A 13,547-nucleotide genomic window follows, 5' to 3' on the forward strand; every position below is an offset into this window, starting at 1 on the left:
GATTTGAAAATCATTCTTGAAGATAATTCTATATATCCTATAAAGGGATCTGGATTTGTTTCTTTCCATCAGGATCAAGGTAAAACTATTTCACTTCAAGAAGCTTTGTACGTACCTGGTTTGAAAAAGAGTCTTGTATCCATATTTGCTTTAGAAGATAAAGGAAAGAAAGTTGTTTTTATAAATGGTAAAGTTCTAACATGGCCGATGAGATCTAGCATGAGAGATGCCTTCACTCTATGATCAAGATGTGAAAGCTTGTACAAAGTCAATGGAAGACCAATTCATGCGCTATTCCATGATAGCAATCATCAAAGTGAACTTTGGCACCTAAGGTTCGCTCATTTTCACTATAAAGCATTACCTCATGTCAGAAAGATGGTTTCTAGAATGTCGGAGATCATATCTGATCATGATGGTGTTTGTCAAGGGTGCACAAGTGGAAAGCAAGTGAAGGGACCATTCCCTTCAAGCAAAAGCAAAACCAATCAATCATTGCATCTTGTACATTCTAATTAACGTGGACCAATGCCCATAACTTCTCTTGGTGGTTACTTGTATTATATAATCTTTGGGGATGATTTTTCTCGCAAGACATGGATTTATTTTCTGAAAAATAAAAGTCAAGCATTTAACATGTTCAAAGATTACAAAGCTCTTGTAGAAAAACAACCTTGAAAGCAAATTAAAATCTTCAGATCTGACAATGGAGGAGAGTTCACTTCCAATGATTTCATTGACTTTTCCAAAGAAGTTGGAATCAGAAAAGAGACAATTGTTCCATATAACCCAGAACAAAATGGTGTGGCCAAGAGAAAGAATAGAACTGTCATGAAAGAAATCAAAGTTATGTTGCATGATAAAACACTACCAAAGTTTCTATGGGGAGACGTTGCTAACACAGCAGTCTATGTACAAAATAGATCTACTCACAATGCCCTAAACAACAAGACTCCTAAAGATGTCTTCGCTGGTGAAAAGCCCGAAGTTGGGCACCTGAGGATCTTTGGTTGTCCTATCTACTTCCATGTGCCAAAAGAAAATAGGAACAAGCTAGAAGCTTCAGGTAAGAAAGGTACGTTTGTTGGTTATTGTGAGAATTCTAAAGGTTACAGAATATACGTACATGGTCAAAGAAATATAGAGTTTAGCAGGGATGTAACATTTGATGAAGATGCAGCTCTTGGAAAGGCAAGAGACACTCCTCTTCCTCCTGCTAATGTTGATAGACAAGATGATGCATTTGAAATACAAGAAGATCCTGAGGTTGAAACTGATCTTGCTAATGAACCCAAGGAGCCCATGGACCCCTTGGATCCTCCTCCATGTGATCAACCTACTAAAAAGAGGCCATTATGGCTTCGTGACACTCTTTAAGATGTTGATAAACATGTTTCCCCCAAAGGAACCTTTAGAGAAAGAAAGAAACCATGTCGGTTCCAGGGATATGTTGTAGCCATGAGCAACATTATTCAAGTTGAACCATGCACTTTTGAAGAAGTTGTGAAAGATCAAGTGTGGAAAGATGCAATTGCTAAAGAATATGAGTCCATTATTCATAATGATATATGGGAAGTAGTTCCAAGACCCCAAGATAAATATGTTGTCTTCTGAATGGTTGTATAAAATTAAACATGGTGCAAATTGCAGTATTGAAAAATATAAAGCTAGATTTGTAGCCAAAGGTTTCTCTCGAGAAGAGGGAATAGACTATGATGAGATCTTTGCACCAATTGCCCATTATAAAACCATCCAATCCATTGTGTCTCTAGTTGAGAGCCAAGGATGTGCTCTTCACCAAATGGATGTGAAGATTGCTTTTTCGCATGGCTACCTGAAGGAAGAAATATTTGTGGGAAAACCACAAGGCTTTGAAGTACATGACTGGAAAACTCATGTGTGTAGACTAAAGAAATCCCTCTATGGTTTAAAGCAAGCTCCAAGAGATTGGTATGCCCGCATTGACAGCTTCTTGATGAAGTTTGCTTTTACTAGAAGTAAAGCATATCCAAATCTTTACTTCTAGACAATCCAAGGTATGCCTTTGATTTTGGTGTTGTATGTTGATGATTTATTTATGACCGATAGTGAACCTCTTATTCTCCAATGTAAGAAGGAGTTAGCTTCCGAATTTGAAATGAAAGATCTTCATTTAATGCACTACTTTATGGGTCTTGAACTATGGCAGAAACGTTGTGAAATTTTCATTTCTCAAGGAAAATATGTTGTCAAACTACTTGAAAGACTTGGTATGACAAAATGTAATCCATGAATACTCCAATGGAGATGAACTTCAAGAAGATGTGTGGGTGAAGTTGCAAGTCCTGATTTGGCAAATCCTTCAAAGTATTGACAACTGATTGGGGCATTGATGTTCTTAGTGAACATTAGACCGGACATATGTTTTGCGGTCAATATTTTGAGCCAATATATGATTAAACCATCTCATGCAAGCTGGATTGTTGCAAATCATGTGCTGAGATACTTGCATGGGACCATCAATCTGGGATTGAAATATACTACCGGTGATATAAGACTACATGGATTCTCAAATGTTGACTCGGTTGGTAACTCTATTGATAGAAAAAGCACTTCTAAGTGTTGCTTCAACTTAGGGTTTGCCATGATATCTTGGATCTGCAGGACGCAAAATTTTATAGCGCCCAGCATGGTTGAAGTTGAGTACATTGCTACTAGCATGGCTAGTTGTGAGGCAGTATGGCTGAGGAAGCTCTTTGGAGAGTTGTTTGAGCATGTTCTGGACACAACAGTAATTTACTGCGACAATAAGAGTGGGATTCGACTTGCAAAAAATCTTGTGTTCCATGACAAGTCCAAGCATATTGAGATCAAATATCACTATATCCGGGATATGGTGCAGAGAGGAGCAGTAAGACTCCATCATATAGCGACTAATGACCAAATCGTCGACATTCTTACCAAGTTTTTGTCGAAAGGAAAGTTCTTGGTTTTCAGAGAGCATCTTGGGTTAATAGATGTGAGCCTTCCTAGAGAGGGTAGTCATAGGTGATGAGCCTTGGATGTGCAAGATCATTGTCATGTGTTGACAAGTGGATCCCCCCAAGCAGTGATGAGCCTTGGATGTGCGAGATCCTTTTCATGTGTTGACAAGTGAATCCCCCAAGAAGAGATGAGACTTGGTTGAGTGAGATCATTTCCATGTGTTGACAAGTGGATCCCCCCAACCAACGATGAGACTTGGTTGTGCGAGATCCTTATCATGCGTTGACCAGTGGATCCCGCCAAGCAGAGATGTGACTTGGTTGTGAGAGATCCTTATCAAGTGAGTTATCCCCCCAAGCAGAGATATGACTTGGTTGTGTGAGATCCTTGACAAGCGGATTATCCCCCAAGCAATGATAAGACTTGGTTGTGCAAGATCCTTGTCATATGTTGGCAAGTGGCAATTCCCCCAAGTGAATATAGGGTGATGGATGAATCTCCCCTGTGATGATTCTTCTTCATTAGATTGTAACATCATTGTTCCAAAGCAGAGATTACAGAGATCCATGTGTCAAAGAGAAATCTTTCCCTAGTTGAGAGGGAGTGTTGAAAATTGGCAGCTAAGAGATGAATTTCCTTGAATGAAAATTCATTTATGACTATTCTAAAGTGACTTTCTAAAAATAGAAAGTCATGTCTATCATTGCCACCATGGCTTTCCAAAATTAGTAAGTCACCTTTGTTTCAAAGGGTAATAATATATATATGATGGAAAATCACTTAACTTATCCTTAATCAATCTCAATTGTTTAATGTTTAATTCAATCACCAATATTATTATTATTATTATCATCATCTATGTTGCATGAGTTTCTGGAATGGGAGAACGTTGCGAATTTGGGTATGGGTATCGGGAACAGCTAGAAGTTTCCCCAAAATTTACAGGAAACAGATGATCAAGAGCGGCAATATTAAGCAAAAGAAAAAAAAGTTATATAATTTAAAATTCTTATATTTTTTTAACCTTTAAATTAACTTTTAATATAATAATAATTATTCTTACATTGTTTATTATTTATTATTTATGTAAAACGAGATTAATTTATTATTTATTTGTTGCTTATTATTTATTACTTGAATTTTATGTAAAAATAGATTAATAAGGTCACTATTGCTTCATTCTCAATTTTAATAGCACAATTATATATTGTTTGGACAGACAAATAGGATTCATTCACATACAATGCCTCAACATATCGTCGTGAAATCTCGTACGGTCCAATATCTTCTTTTCTCAGTACTGAGAACACCTACAGGGGCAATTATCGCGGCACATTTTAAATCAACAACACACATCGTATTTTAATCAGATTTTCAGACCTTCAAATATCCAATCTCTATGCATTTGATCGTCTGGACTAAGGGGAGGGTAGGATTTACCTTACATAAATCAACACTGCACACTGCATTGTTTATTCAGATTTTCAAATACCCAATCTCTACACATCTGATTGCCTAGACCAAGCGGTCAAGTAGTGGCTAGGGTTTACCTAACGATGCCTTCCTGCAGAAGCTAACTTTGTTTTATTTGTACTGAATTGGATGAAGGTACGAGAGACCGGTCGAACCCTAGGAGCTTGTGATCGTGGACTTCTTCGTGAGTACAAAATCGCAAGGGTTTGCATGCACGAAAAGAATACGAATTGAATACATTTAATATAAATATCACCACTCTAATTTTATAGAGGGAATGTGTGGTTGTTGAGAACAACTGAATCATTGCAATGATAATAAAGTGGCAAAATGGGACGGGAGAAAACAAGTGTTCGCAACCTACCAAACTGATTCACGAGTGGGTCTCAACAGATAATTGGTTCCTCTCGATCGCTAGTAAGTAGACCAGTGAACAAAAGAATATATAAATGAGACAGGGAGGGAGCGATTCATAGGTTTGCAAGTACATAGTCTTCAAGATGATGAAGATGCTTACCTCATATTTGATGATGATTTGATGATGTTGAACATGATGGAAAGTGGGAGTTGTGAGAACCTTGATGGCATTTAAGTTCAATAAATGACCTTGTTGCCATGTGAAGGAATAATATTCCTGAAATTTTGGAAGATCTAGATTCTCTGATGAATTGTTGATGCAAAGAGAAGAGCTTGTTTGACTCGAAGACTAAAATAGTTGTTGGACTTATCCCCAAGTCACTTGGATAAAGAAAAGTGTATATCTCCCTAGTTGAGAAGGAAATTGAAGAGAAGTGAATGACTTGATGAAAAGGTCACAAGGACGTTTGAGATCGGAGAATAGTTGAAGCATTACTAATAGATATTCGTGGATGTCAAAGTTTTAAACAAAACATGGATGTTTTGGAAGAAGTGCTAAAGCTGAGTTTGGAGTTGCCGTAGAAGTTAACTTCCAACGAAAATGTGGTTGGATAATATGATGATGACCTAAGCAGCATCAATGTATTTAAGAACCCAGAAGGTTTGAGTTAACTATATATATATATATATATATATATATATATATATATATATATATATATATATATATATCGAAAGTTTATTACTAATTGGGGTTGTGAGGATCTCTCCATAAGAAGGTTGAACATTTCGAAGCATGCTTGGACTAGTGGATATCTGATTTAGTTTATAGGGAGAGATGAAGCATCTTAGGGCGACAAGACGCTTGGGAGGACATCTGGTTGGCCTATGTGTTGATGCCTAGATCCCAAAGTAGGGAGAGAGGTGTTGGTCTTAAGCTCCAACCTTGGATACGCACCTAGATCCCTGGGTTGGTGTTAGAGCTAAACCCTGATGGTACCTAGAGTGGCTAAAGCTTGGAACACACCTTAGTCCCACCTGATTAGATACCTTGGTCAAGTATCTAATTTGTAGCACTACGTGTGTTATGACTCTTCATATCATTTTGAGATCTTCCATGTACGTATGTATATATGTAATTATGAATAACTCCCTAGTGAAGAGGGAGTGTTGAAGAATGTAACTAGTGTCGGTCTTCATTATTGTATTTAAGTCATGATGTAATGTATTTATCAAAAGAAAGAAAAAAAAAAAATTATTGTAAAAATAAATTGACTTATTAAAGCATTGGTTTCATGCTTGGGTCAATGGTCAAATAGGTCAAAGCACCCTTTAAGTGCTCTTGGATTTTTGTTGAGGCAAAGTCATTATGCAAGAGACCCTTCTTGGGTTCATTGTGTCAAAGAAAGAAAATTTCTATGTCAAAATTGTGTCTTATCCTCCTCCATCAAGTCGGTTTTGTCCTCTATCAAGTCGGCCTCTCCTACCATTCATGTCAACCCCAATAGAATAGGCAGAAACAACTATATATAGCAAAGTAAACTCAACCTAGTTGGAGAAGAGACAAATAAGTTCTATATGCGACTTTTAAGTGATGTGAAGTAGCCTAAAGAAGGAAGTTATAATTGCAGGAGAAGACTGTTATGAATAATATATATATATATATATATATATATAGTAAGAATAACATAAATATTTCTAAGACATAAACAACGATTAATTAACTAATAATTAGTAGGAAGAGGCATGTCTCTACAAAACGACTATTTGTGAAAGGGTACTTCCTGACTATATATACAGGGCCCTTTCTACCAATTGTATCATCATTCGTCACACATTTTATATATAATAATATTCTTGTATCTCAATGGAGATCTTTATATTCCAAGTCTTCTGGAGTGTTTAACTTGAAGAACGAACTTTGTTCATTCCATTTGGTATCAAAGTTGTTCGATCCTCTAGTCGCAACCGCTGCACAGAGCCAGTTTGATCCAGGTCTTTAACCATTGAAATTCGTTAACTTCGTTGTCGTTGAAGTGTTTCGCTACAAACTTTTGGAGTTTCTTCGTTGCTGAGTTCGTCAAAGGCCCTTGGCCATTATTAAAAAAAAAAAAAGGTATATATAGTTACAAACAAAACAAAAAAATTTGAAAAAATAAAAACAAAAGTTAAAAAATAAAAAATAAAAAGAAATAAAAAATAAAAAAATAAAAGTAAAATAAAAAAATAATAATAATAATAATAAATTGTAAAAAAAATGATATATGAAAAAGGAAAAATTTAAAAATCAAAATCAAAATATATATTATAAAAAATTTAATAAATAAAACAAACAAACAAAAGAATTTGTTGTCGTCCAACAGCAAGTTGCGGCAAGCAGCCACAATCCCTGATATCTACCCTGTCGTCACTGCTCTGATCGATACCCCGCCCCATACCACTCTCTTTCACATTGTCTTCTTCCCACCTGTAATCTGCAACACTGTCATTTAAACCAGCGAACTGTCATTTCAAATAACTCATCGATTGAATCATGAATGAATGAATGAAATTTTTTAACGTCCACGAGACTAGATATAGTCTATGGGACCACTAGCTTCCCTGTTTTTTGCCTTTTGCAATTCAATCCTCTTATTATTCAAATTAATGATGAGCTGACCCAACCTTCTAACAGTCCCCTCACTGAAAAGACAATGCCAAGGAACCGTTGTTAACATACTGTTGTAACTGTCTCTGATGTCTCTGAAAGCATCACATTCCAAAATGAAATGTTTTTCTGATTCCATTGCCCTAGAAGTGCAAAAAGTACACACCCGCTCTTCCCAAGCTTCTTTAGGCCTTTTCCACCGACCTGTTTCGCATCGTAGTTGATGCGAGTTAGTTCTTAATTGAGCAATAAGAATCTTTGCTCTCCATGGAATGCTAGCTCCAATGTACTCTTTTTGTTGGAGATCACACGTGGGGTTGAATTCTTGAACATAGTACTTCTTCTTTCTACCCAACTCTTTTCCCCATATATGCTTACGAAACTTCTCCATAACATAACTCTTTAAATCCTTGCTATTTGTGGGACATGCATTGAGGAAAATATTCCATTTTTGCATCCATTTTTTGTCTTGTCTCATCCATGATTTCTTTCTTTCACTCATTCCTTCATTGAAAATAACTTTAAGCCATCTACCTTCTCCCATTTTCCCAATTCTTTGAAGATACCTCATGAGACGCACCATAGCAATTGCTTCGATGGAAGTTGCTCCTGTTTCACTCAACATTATCTCATAAGACACCAAACTTTTTATTTTAAACTTGCTCATGATCAAACGTTTTTGGATTTTCTCAATTTGCTTCCATTTTGAGACAGGGATGCTGCTAGCCCACAATTCACACCCATATAATATCACTGGACAAACTAGGAGCCCAAAAAGCACTTTAATTGTTTTCAAATCCCATAACTCTGTCTCTCTACATCTATTTTGAAGAGCATATAATGTTTTCCACCCTCCTAAAATTATCTTATTTCTGCAGTGCTCCCGATTAAGCTTGTTGTTGAAATCAATCCCGGGGTACTTGTATTCATTTACTTCTTCAAGAATGTTTCCTTCAAAGAAGAACGTATGTTGGCTCTGCTTCTTTTTATTTGAAAAAATCATTATTTTGGTCTTGTTGATATTGACTTGCATTATTACTATCGTTCGTACAGCAACAACGTACCAAGCAGGGTATTTTTTATTGTTCTTCTTTGCTGCAGCAAAATTAAATTACAGCACTGTGTTTGTACAGCTGTACCACCCATCCATCTGTCTCACCCTTGTCGTACAGTCACACCTTTTTACCTTTATTTGTTCTATTATATTAATATGAAAAGTAATGAATTTTCATACAATCTAAGGGAAGGAAAAACAAAATCGATATTATTTCAATTGTTATAAGAGTTGCTTAATTTTAATTTAAGTTATAAGAAGTAAATACTACAGCAAGATAAACGGTAGTTAAAGCCAGGATAACACGTGGGATTTGGAAAAATAACTAATAAAGTAATACATATTGAATTGGGGTTATTATAAAGTGAAAAAGAATATTCAAATTTTAAAAAGAAATTGAAAAATTAAAAGACGAAGGGAAACAATAATTTTTCGAGAAAAAGTCAGAAGTCGGGATATGAGGTTTTATTTTGGAGTTAATTAAACATATTTTTAAACCAAGTAAAGTATAGAGGAATTTTAAAAGTTTTTATTATATTAAAAGAAAGAAAGAAAGAAAAAAACAATAGAGGAATTTTAAAAGTTTTTATTATATTAAAAGAAAGAAAGAAAGAAAAAAACAATGAGAGATTTTTACATAAGGTTTATATATTTATTCAATCCAAACCTTTAAGGAGTTTAAAAAAAAAAAATCAACAAATAAATTAAAAGGAAAAATATATTATTGGAAAGTTCCTTATTATAGAGTATTTAAAAATTAAAAATTAAAAAAAAAAAAGAATTTGAAGTTGTGAAAAAACTAAGGAGATACCAATTAGTTTCAAGCACTAATTTGAAGTTATTAAAGGAGAATTTAGAATATTTAAGTAAAGTTATTTTAAGGGTATTTAAAAAAAAAAAAAAAAAAAAACAAAATAATTTAAAGTTGTGAAGAAACTAAGGAGATACCAATTAGTTCCAAGCGCTAATTTGAAGTTATTAAAAGAGAATTTAGAATATTTAAGTAAAGTTATTTTAAGGGTTTATAGAAAAGAAGGGATTACTTTTAAAACCTAAATTCATCCTAAGGAAGCAAAATGGAGCCGAATATGGAAATGAACGCTGAAAGATTTCCAGAAACTAAATATAATTATGCATCATTGTTATTTAGAATTAAAGGATCTATTGCAGGAAAAGATGTTACTATCGCTATCTCGCCAGCTGAAAATAAAAATTATATAAAACCTAAAATCGCAAACCAATTAGTGATTCCCGAGTCAAATATAATTGAAAAATTTGACTGTTTTAACAACAAAATATATGACATAACCAATTTACAATTAAACGTTGGAGATTATACATTCGTATCACAATTCTCAATTCAAACCCTATGGAGCGATCAAGGTGACATTATTTTGGGGTCACCTTGGATGGAAACACTGGGATCCGTCATCTTAAATACGAAAAGAAAAATTTAACATTTTCTTACAGGAAGAAGAAAATAACACTCCAAGATGTTACACTGAAGCAATATTCAGTAACGCCAAAAGATATATCAAATATTTCAAAAGTAATCTTTCAAGAAGGTAAAAAAGTATTACAAAATATGCAAAATGAAATTGACAAGATCACTTTTGACAAAAATGAAGAAGTTCCTCGCCTTAAAGACAATAGTGAAAAATTATTGACACAAATTAAGAAGCTTAAGAAGGACAAGAAGTCATTGGAAAACAAGGTGCAACAGTTTATCGAGAAGGAAGCATCAAATGTAGAAGTCCAAGTGGAAGAGAAAGTAACAGATACTGATCCAGTGAATGTCACAACTCAAGAAGAAGACATATCAGTTAAAGAAAAAACACACTCAGATGTTGAGACGAAGGAAATTCCAAGTGAAGATTTTGTAACCAACTCGACGACATTGGAACCTAAAGTAAAATTAGAATCTACCCATACACATGACAAGGGAAATCAAAGGAACTCTTTATCTACATCTCAATCACAAGAACATACATCTCAATCAATCTACGAATTTGTATCACTTAGAACATAAACAACAAACTTATGTTCCGAAGAACACTGAAGTGCGCACAACTCAGTGCAGTGATAACAGTTCATCACAAGTTTCCAATCACTGCAAGATTCAACAGAAGATTAATTTAAGATGGTCTGATCCCTTCTCAGTGTGACAATTTTGTTTGTCACTTAGAGGATCATATCAACTTGTATCGACAAATATGACTGACCCAAGACGAGACGACATTCGTAGCAGAATAAAAAATCAAGCCCTTTCATCAACAAGCTTTAAGGACAAATCTTTTTGGAGGAGGAAGGCAATGTTATGAATAAATTATATATACAGAGAGAGACATATAGTAAGCATAATATAAATAATAGTAAGACATAAACAACGATTAATTAACTAATAATTAGTAGGAAGAGGCATGTCCCTATAGACATGACTCTTCGTGAAAGGGTACTTCCTGACTATATATACAGGGCCCTCTCTACCAATTGTATCATCATTCTTCATACATTTTATATATAATAATATTCTTGTATCTCAATGGAGATCTTTATATTCCAAGTCTTCTAGAGTATTTAACTTGAAGAACAAACTCTGTTCGTTCCAAAGACCGAAGTTATTGTTAAGGGTCAAAGGTATAGCACTGCAGGACCGAAGCTTCTATTGCAGGAAAGGGCGAACGTACAACACTACAAGGCCGAAGTTACTGTTGCAAGAGAGGGCCGAGGGTACAGTATTAAAGGACCGAATTACAGTTGCAGAAAGAGCTGAGTTTGTTATGAAGCAAGCAAAGTTGCGAGGCTAAGGACATTGACTTGATGGATGGAGGATGATCTTAGTCTAAAGGGTCTTGGATATGTCTCAACTTGATTTGATTTTGTTGAAGAAAATATTTGACTGGGTTTTCCCCTCAAAGTGAAGTTTTGCCCTGGTTGAGTGCCTACATCTTGTGTCCCTTTTCTCGTGTTTGTGATCTTTTTTTTGGCATTTGTCTTGATAATGGAAAGAACACTAATATAATTTAGAAAGACTAAATGATATCACAAGAACTTGTCAAGTTCAGAGAAATCATTTAATGAACCCTAATCTAAATGTTGCCCTAGATTTCTCAACATTTGGTCCAATCGGTCAACTTAACCAACTTCGATTCTAAGTCAAATGAGTTTAAAAATAATGGTTCCAACCTATCCCTCGCATTTCCACTATTTGGTTTTCCAATGGTTGGCTTCTACAAAATTCTGACCTTTCCCTTACAGTTCAGTGTTATTTCAGGTTGCCAACCATGTCAAGAATATAATGTTTGCCTAAATTCTCCATCTATTCTTAGTTATAAGCAATGTTGCATGACTCGTAATCGTATAAGAGTCAGCTGGCTATTGACTCAGCGACCCGTATAAGACTCGGGAACGACTCGTATAAGACTTGGCAAAATTTTCCCTCCATTTTCCCTTTCCCTCCACATGATCTCCAACAACAACAACAACAAAAATCAAATTTTGACGGTCTCCACGGGTCTTATGCGGGTCCTATGTGTGTCATATATGGTTCTTCACGGGTTCAATGTGGGTAGCCAAGTTTTATGTGGGTTTTGGCGGGTACGGGTAGAAAACGCGGGTTCTATGCGAGTGACCCATCTTGCTATAAAACCCGTCAAGACCCACAAGTACTCGCGGATCTTATAAGAGTCGTGCTACACTGGTAATAAGGTGTGTGTCGTGCACATGATTTTGATAATTAAATCATACACATGAGCACAAAGTAACCCCAAGGAAAAGTATTCATATGTATTAAGCCATTTAATTATGTGGCAAACAGTTTCCCCCTGTCCAGCAGCTGTCCACTAAAAATTAATGATAAATTTCACACCATTATTGGTTTCATAAACGCTGTTCAACATATGGAACGATAATCTAAAAATTTCTACATAAAAAGGTTTCAATCTTTGCACTTCCATTCATATAAGACTGCAAATATTCTACAGATAAAATTTGAGAAGTTACATTAAATGATCATGCATACCTTTTCCATAAGTTCAGTGTTTTCAATTACTAGTTTCTCAACTATGGCAGCAGCTGCCTCTTTCTGCATGCGTGAATCCTCTGCAATTCGAGCTGCCTCTGCTACTGGATCCTTTGCAGAACCCCCACCAAGCCATTCCTGCAAGTATCTCAATCACAAAAAGAAATGCCGGTGAAAAATGAGGAGAAGACAGACCCATTTCAGACTTCACTAGGACTGTAGGACAGACTTTAAACAATTATCTTCATCATTTTTCCCCGTACAGATCTCAATCCTTAAAAACAGCCTCTCTAGATGCTGATGATTCACAAATTGCATACTTGGTTATCATCAGGAATGAAGGATAACATTTGAACCCCCATTTAGAACATGGAAAAACATAGAACAGCAGGAAAATGTAAGATCAGTCCTCCATGAAAAAATAAGTGCAACCATCAGCCTATGAACAACAGGGACAGTATAACAGGAAAACAGAAAGATGAGAAAAAATACTTTTGAAACTTCTGGAGTGGCGGCAATGGCAATATCCTGCTCAAGTTGAGAATGAGCTGTAGAATTTTTCTCAAGTTGCTGCATCCTAGTTTGGACTGCAACTCTCTGGGCTGTCAAATTTTGGTTCTCTAATGAAAGAGTTTCCAAAGACAACTTCATCTCTTCAACCTTTCAGGTTATGCAGTATACGATTGCATCAGATTCTTCAGCATAATAAGCATCAATATAAAATACAATATATTTGAGATTTAAACACTAAATTACTGGAAACTTCAAGGTAAAAAATCAAAAGTTTGTCTTGAACAATAAAAAACCAACAGTTTCATCTTGAACAATAATATTAGAAACGCTACTTGTAAAATCATTCTCGACATTAAGTTGAACCGGAAACTATCAGAGCACTTTTCCATAGAATAGCCAACAACTTTGAGGACATAATGATTCAATACTATAACGGGATATGCTATAGCCTATATACAGTACAGCCATCAACAAATGTCTGCTTATTGTCTAATAAGTACAAACAAAAAAGCTCTGCA

General features: G+C 35.3%; 1 protein-coding gene across 4 annotated transcripts in view; it reads right to left on the minus strand.

Annotated features, from left to right (window-relative positions):
* The window catches only part of LOC149167704 (uncharacterized), a 223,032-nt gene that overhangs the window by 67,452 nt on the left and 142,033 nt on the right, over nt 1-13,547 (minus strand). For all 4 annotated transcript variants that reach the window (XM_089433103.1, XM_089433102.1, XM_089433101.1 and 1 more), the window contains 2 exons: nt 13,009-13,176; nt 12,517-12,654 (listed from right to left, as the gene is read on the minus strand). In XM_089433103.1, the coding sequence (XP_089289229.1) occupies nt 12,517-12,654; nt 13,009-13,176 (306 nt within the window). The remainder of the gene's footprint in view (nt 1-12,516; nt 12,655-13,008; nt 13,177-13,547) is intronic.

This window comes from Pinus tabuliformis, chromosome 5_1 (assembly GCF_031772625.1).
Source record: "Pinus tabuliformis cultivar Carrire ecotype Pingquan chromosome 5_1, CPIR1, whole genome shotgun sequence".
In the NCBI taxonomy this organism is placed as follows: Eukaryota; Viridiplantae; Streptophyta; class Pinopsida; order Pinales; family Pinaceae; genus Pinus; species Pinus tabuliformis.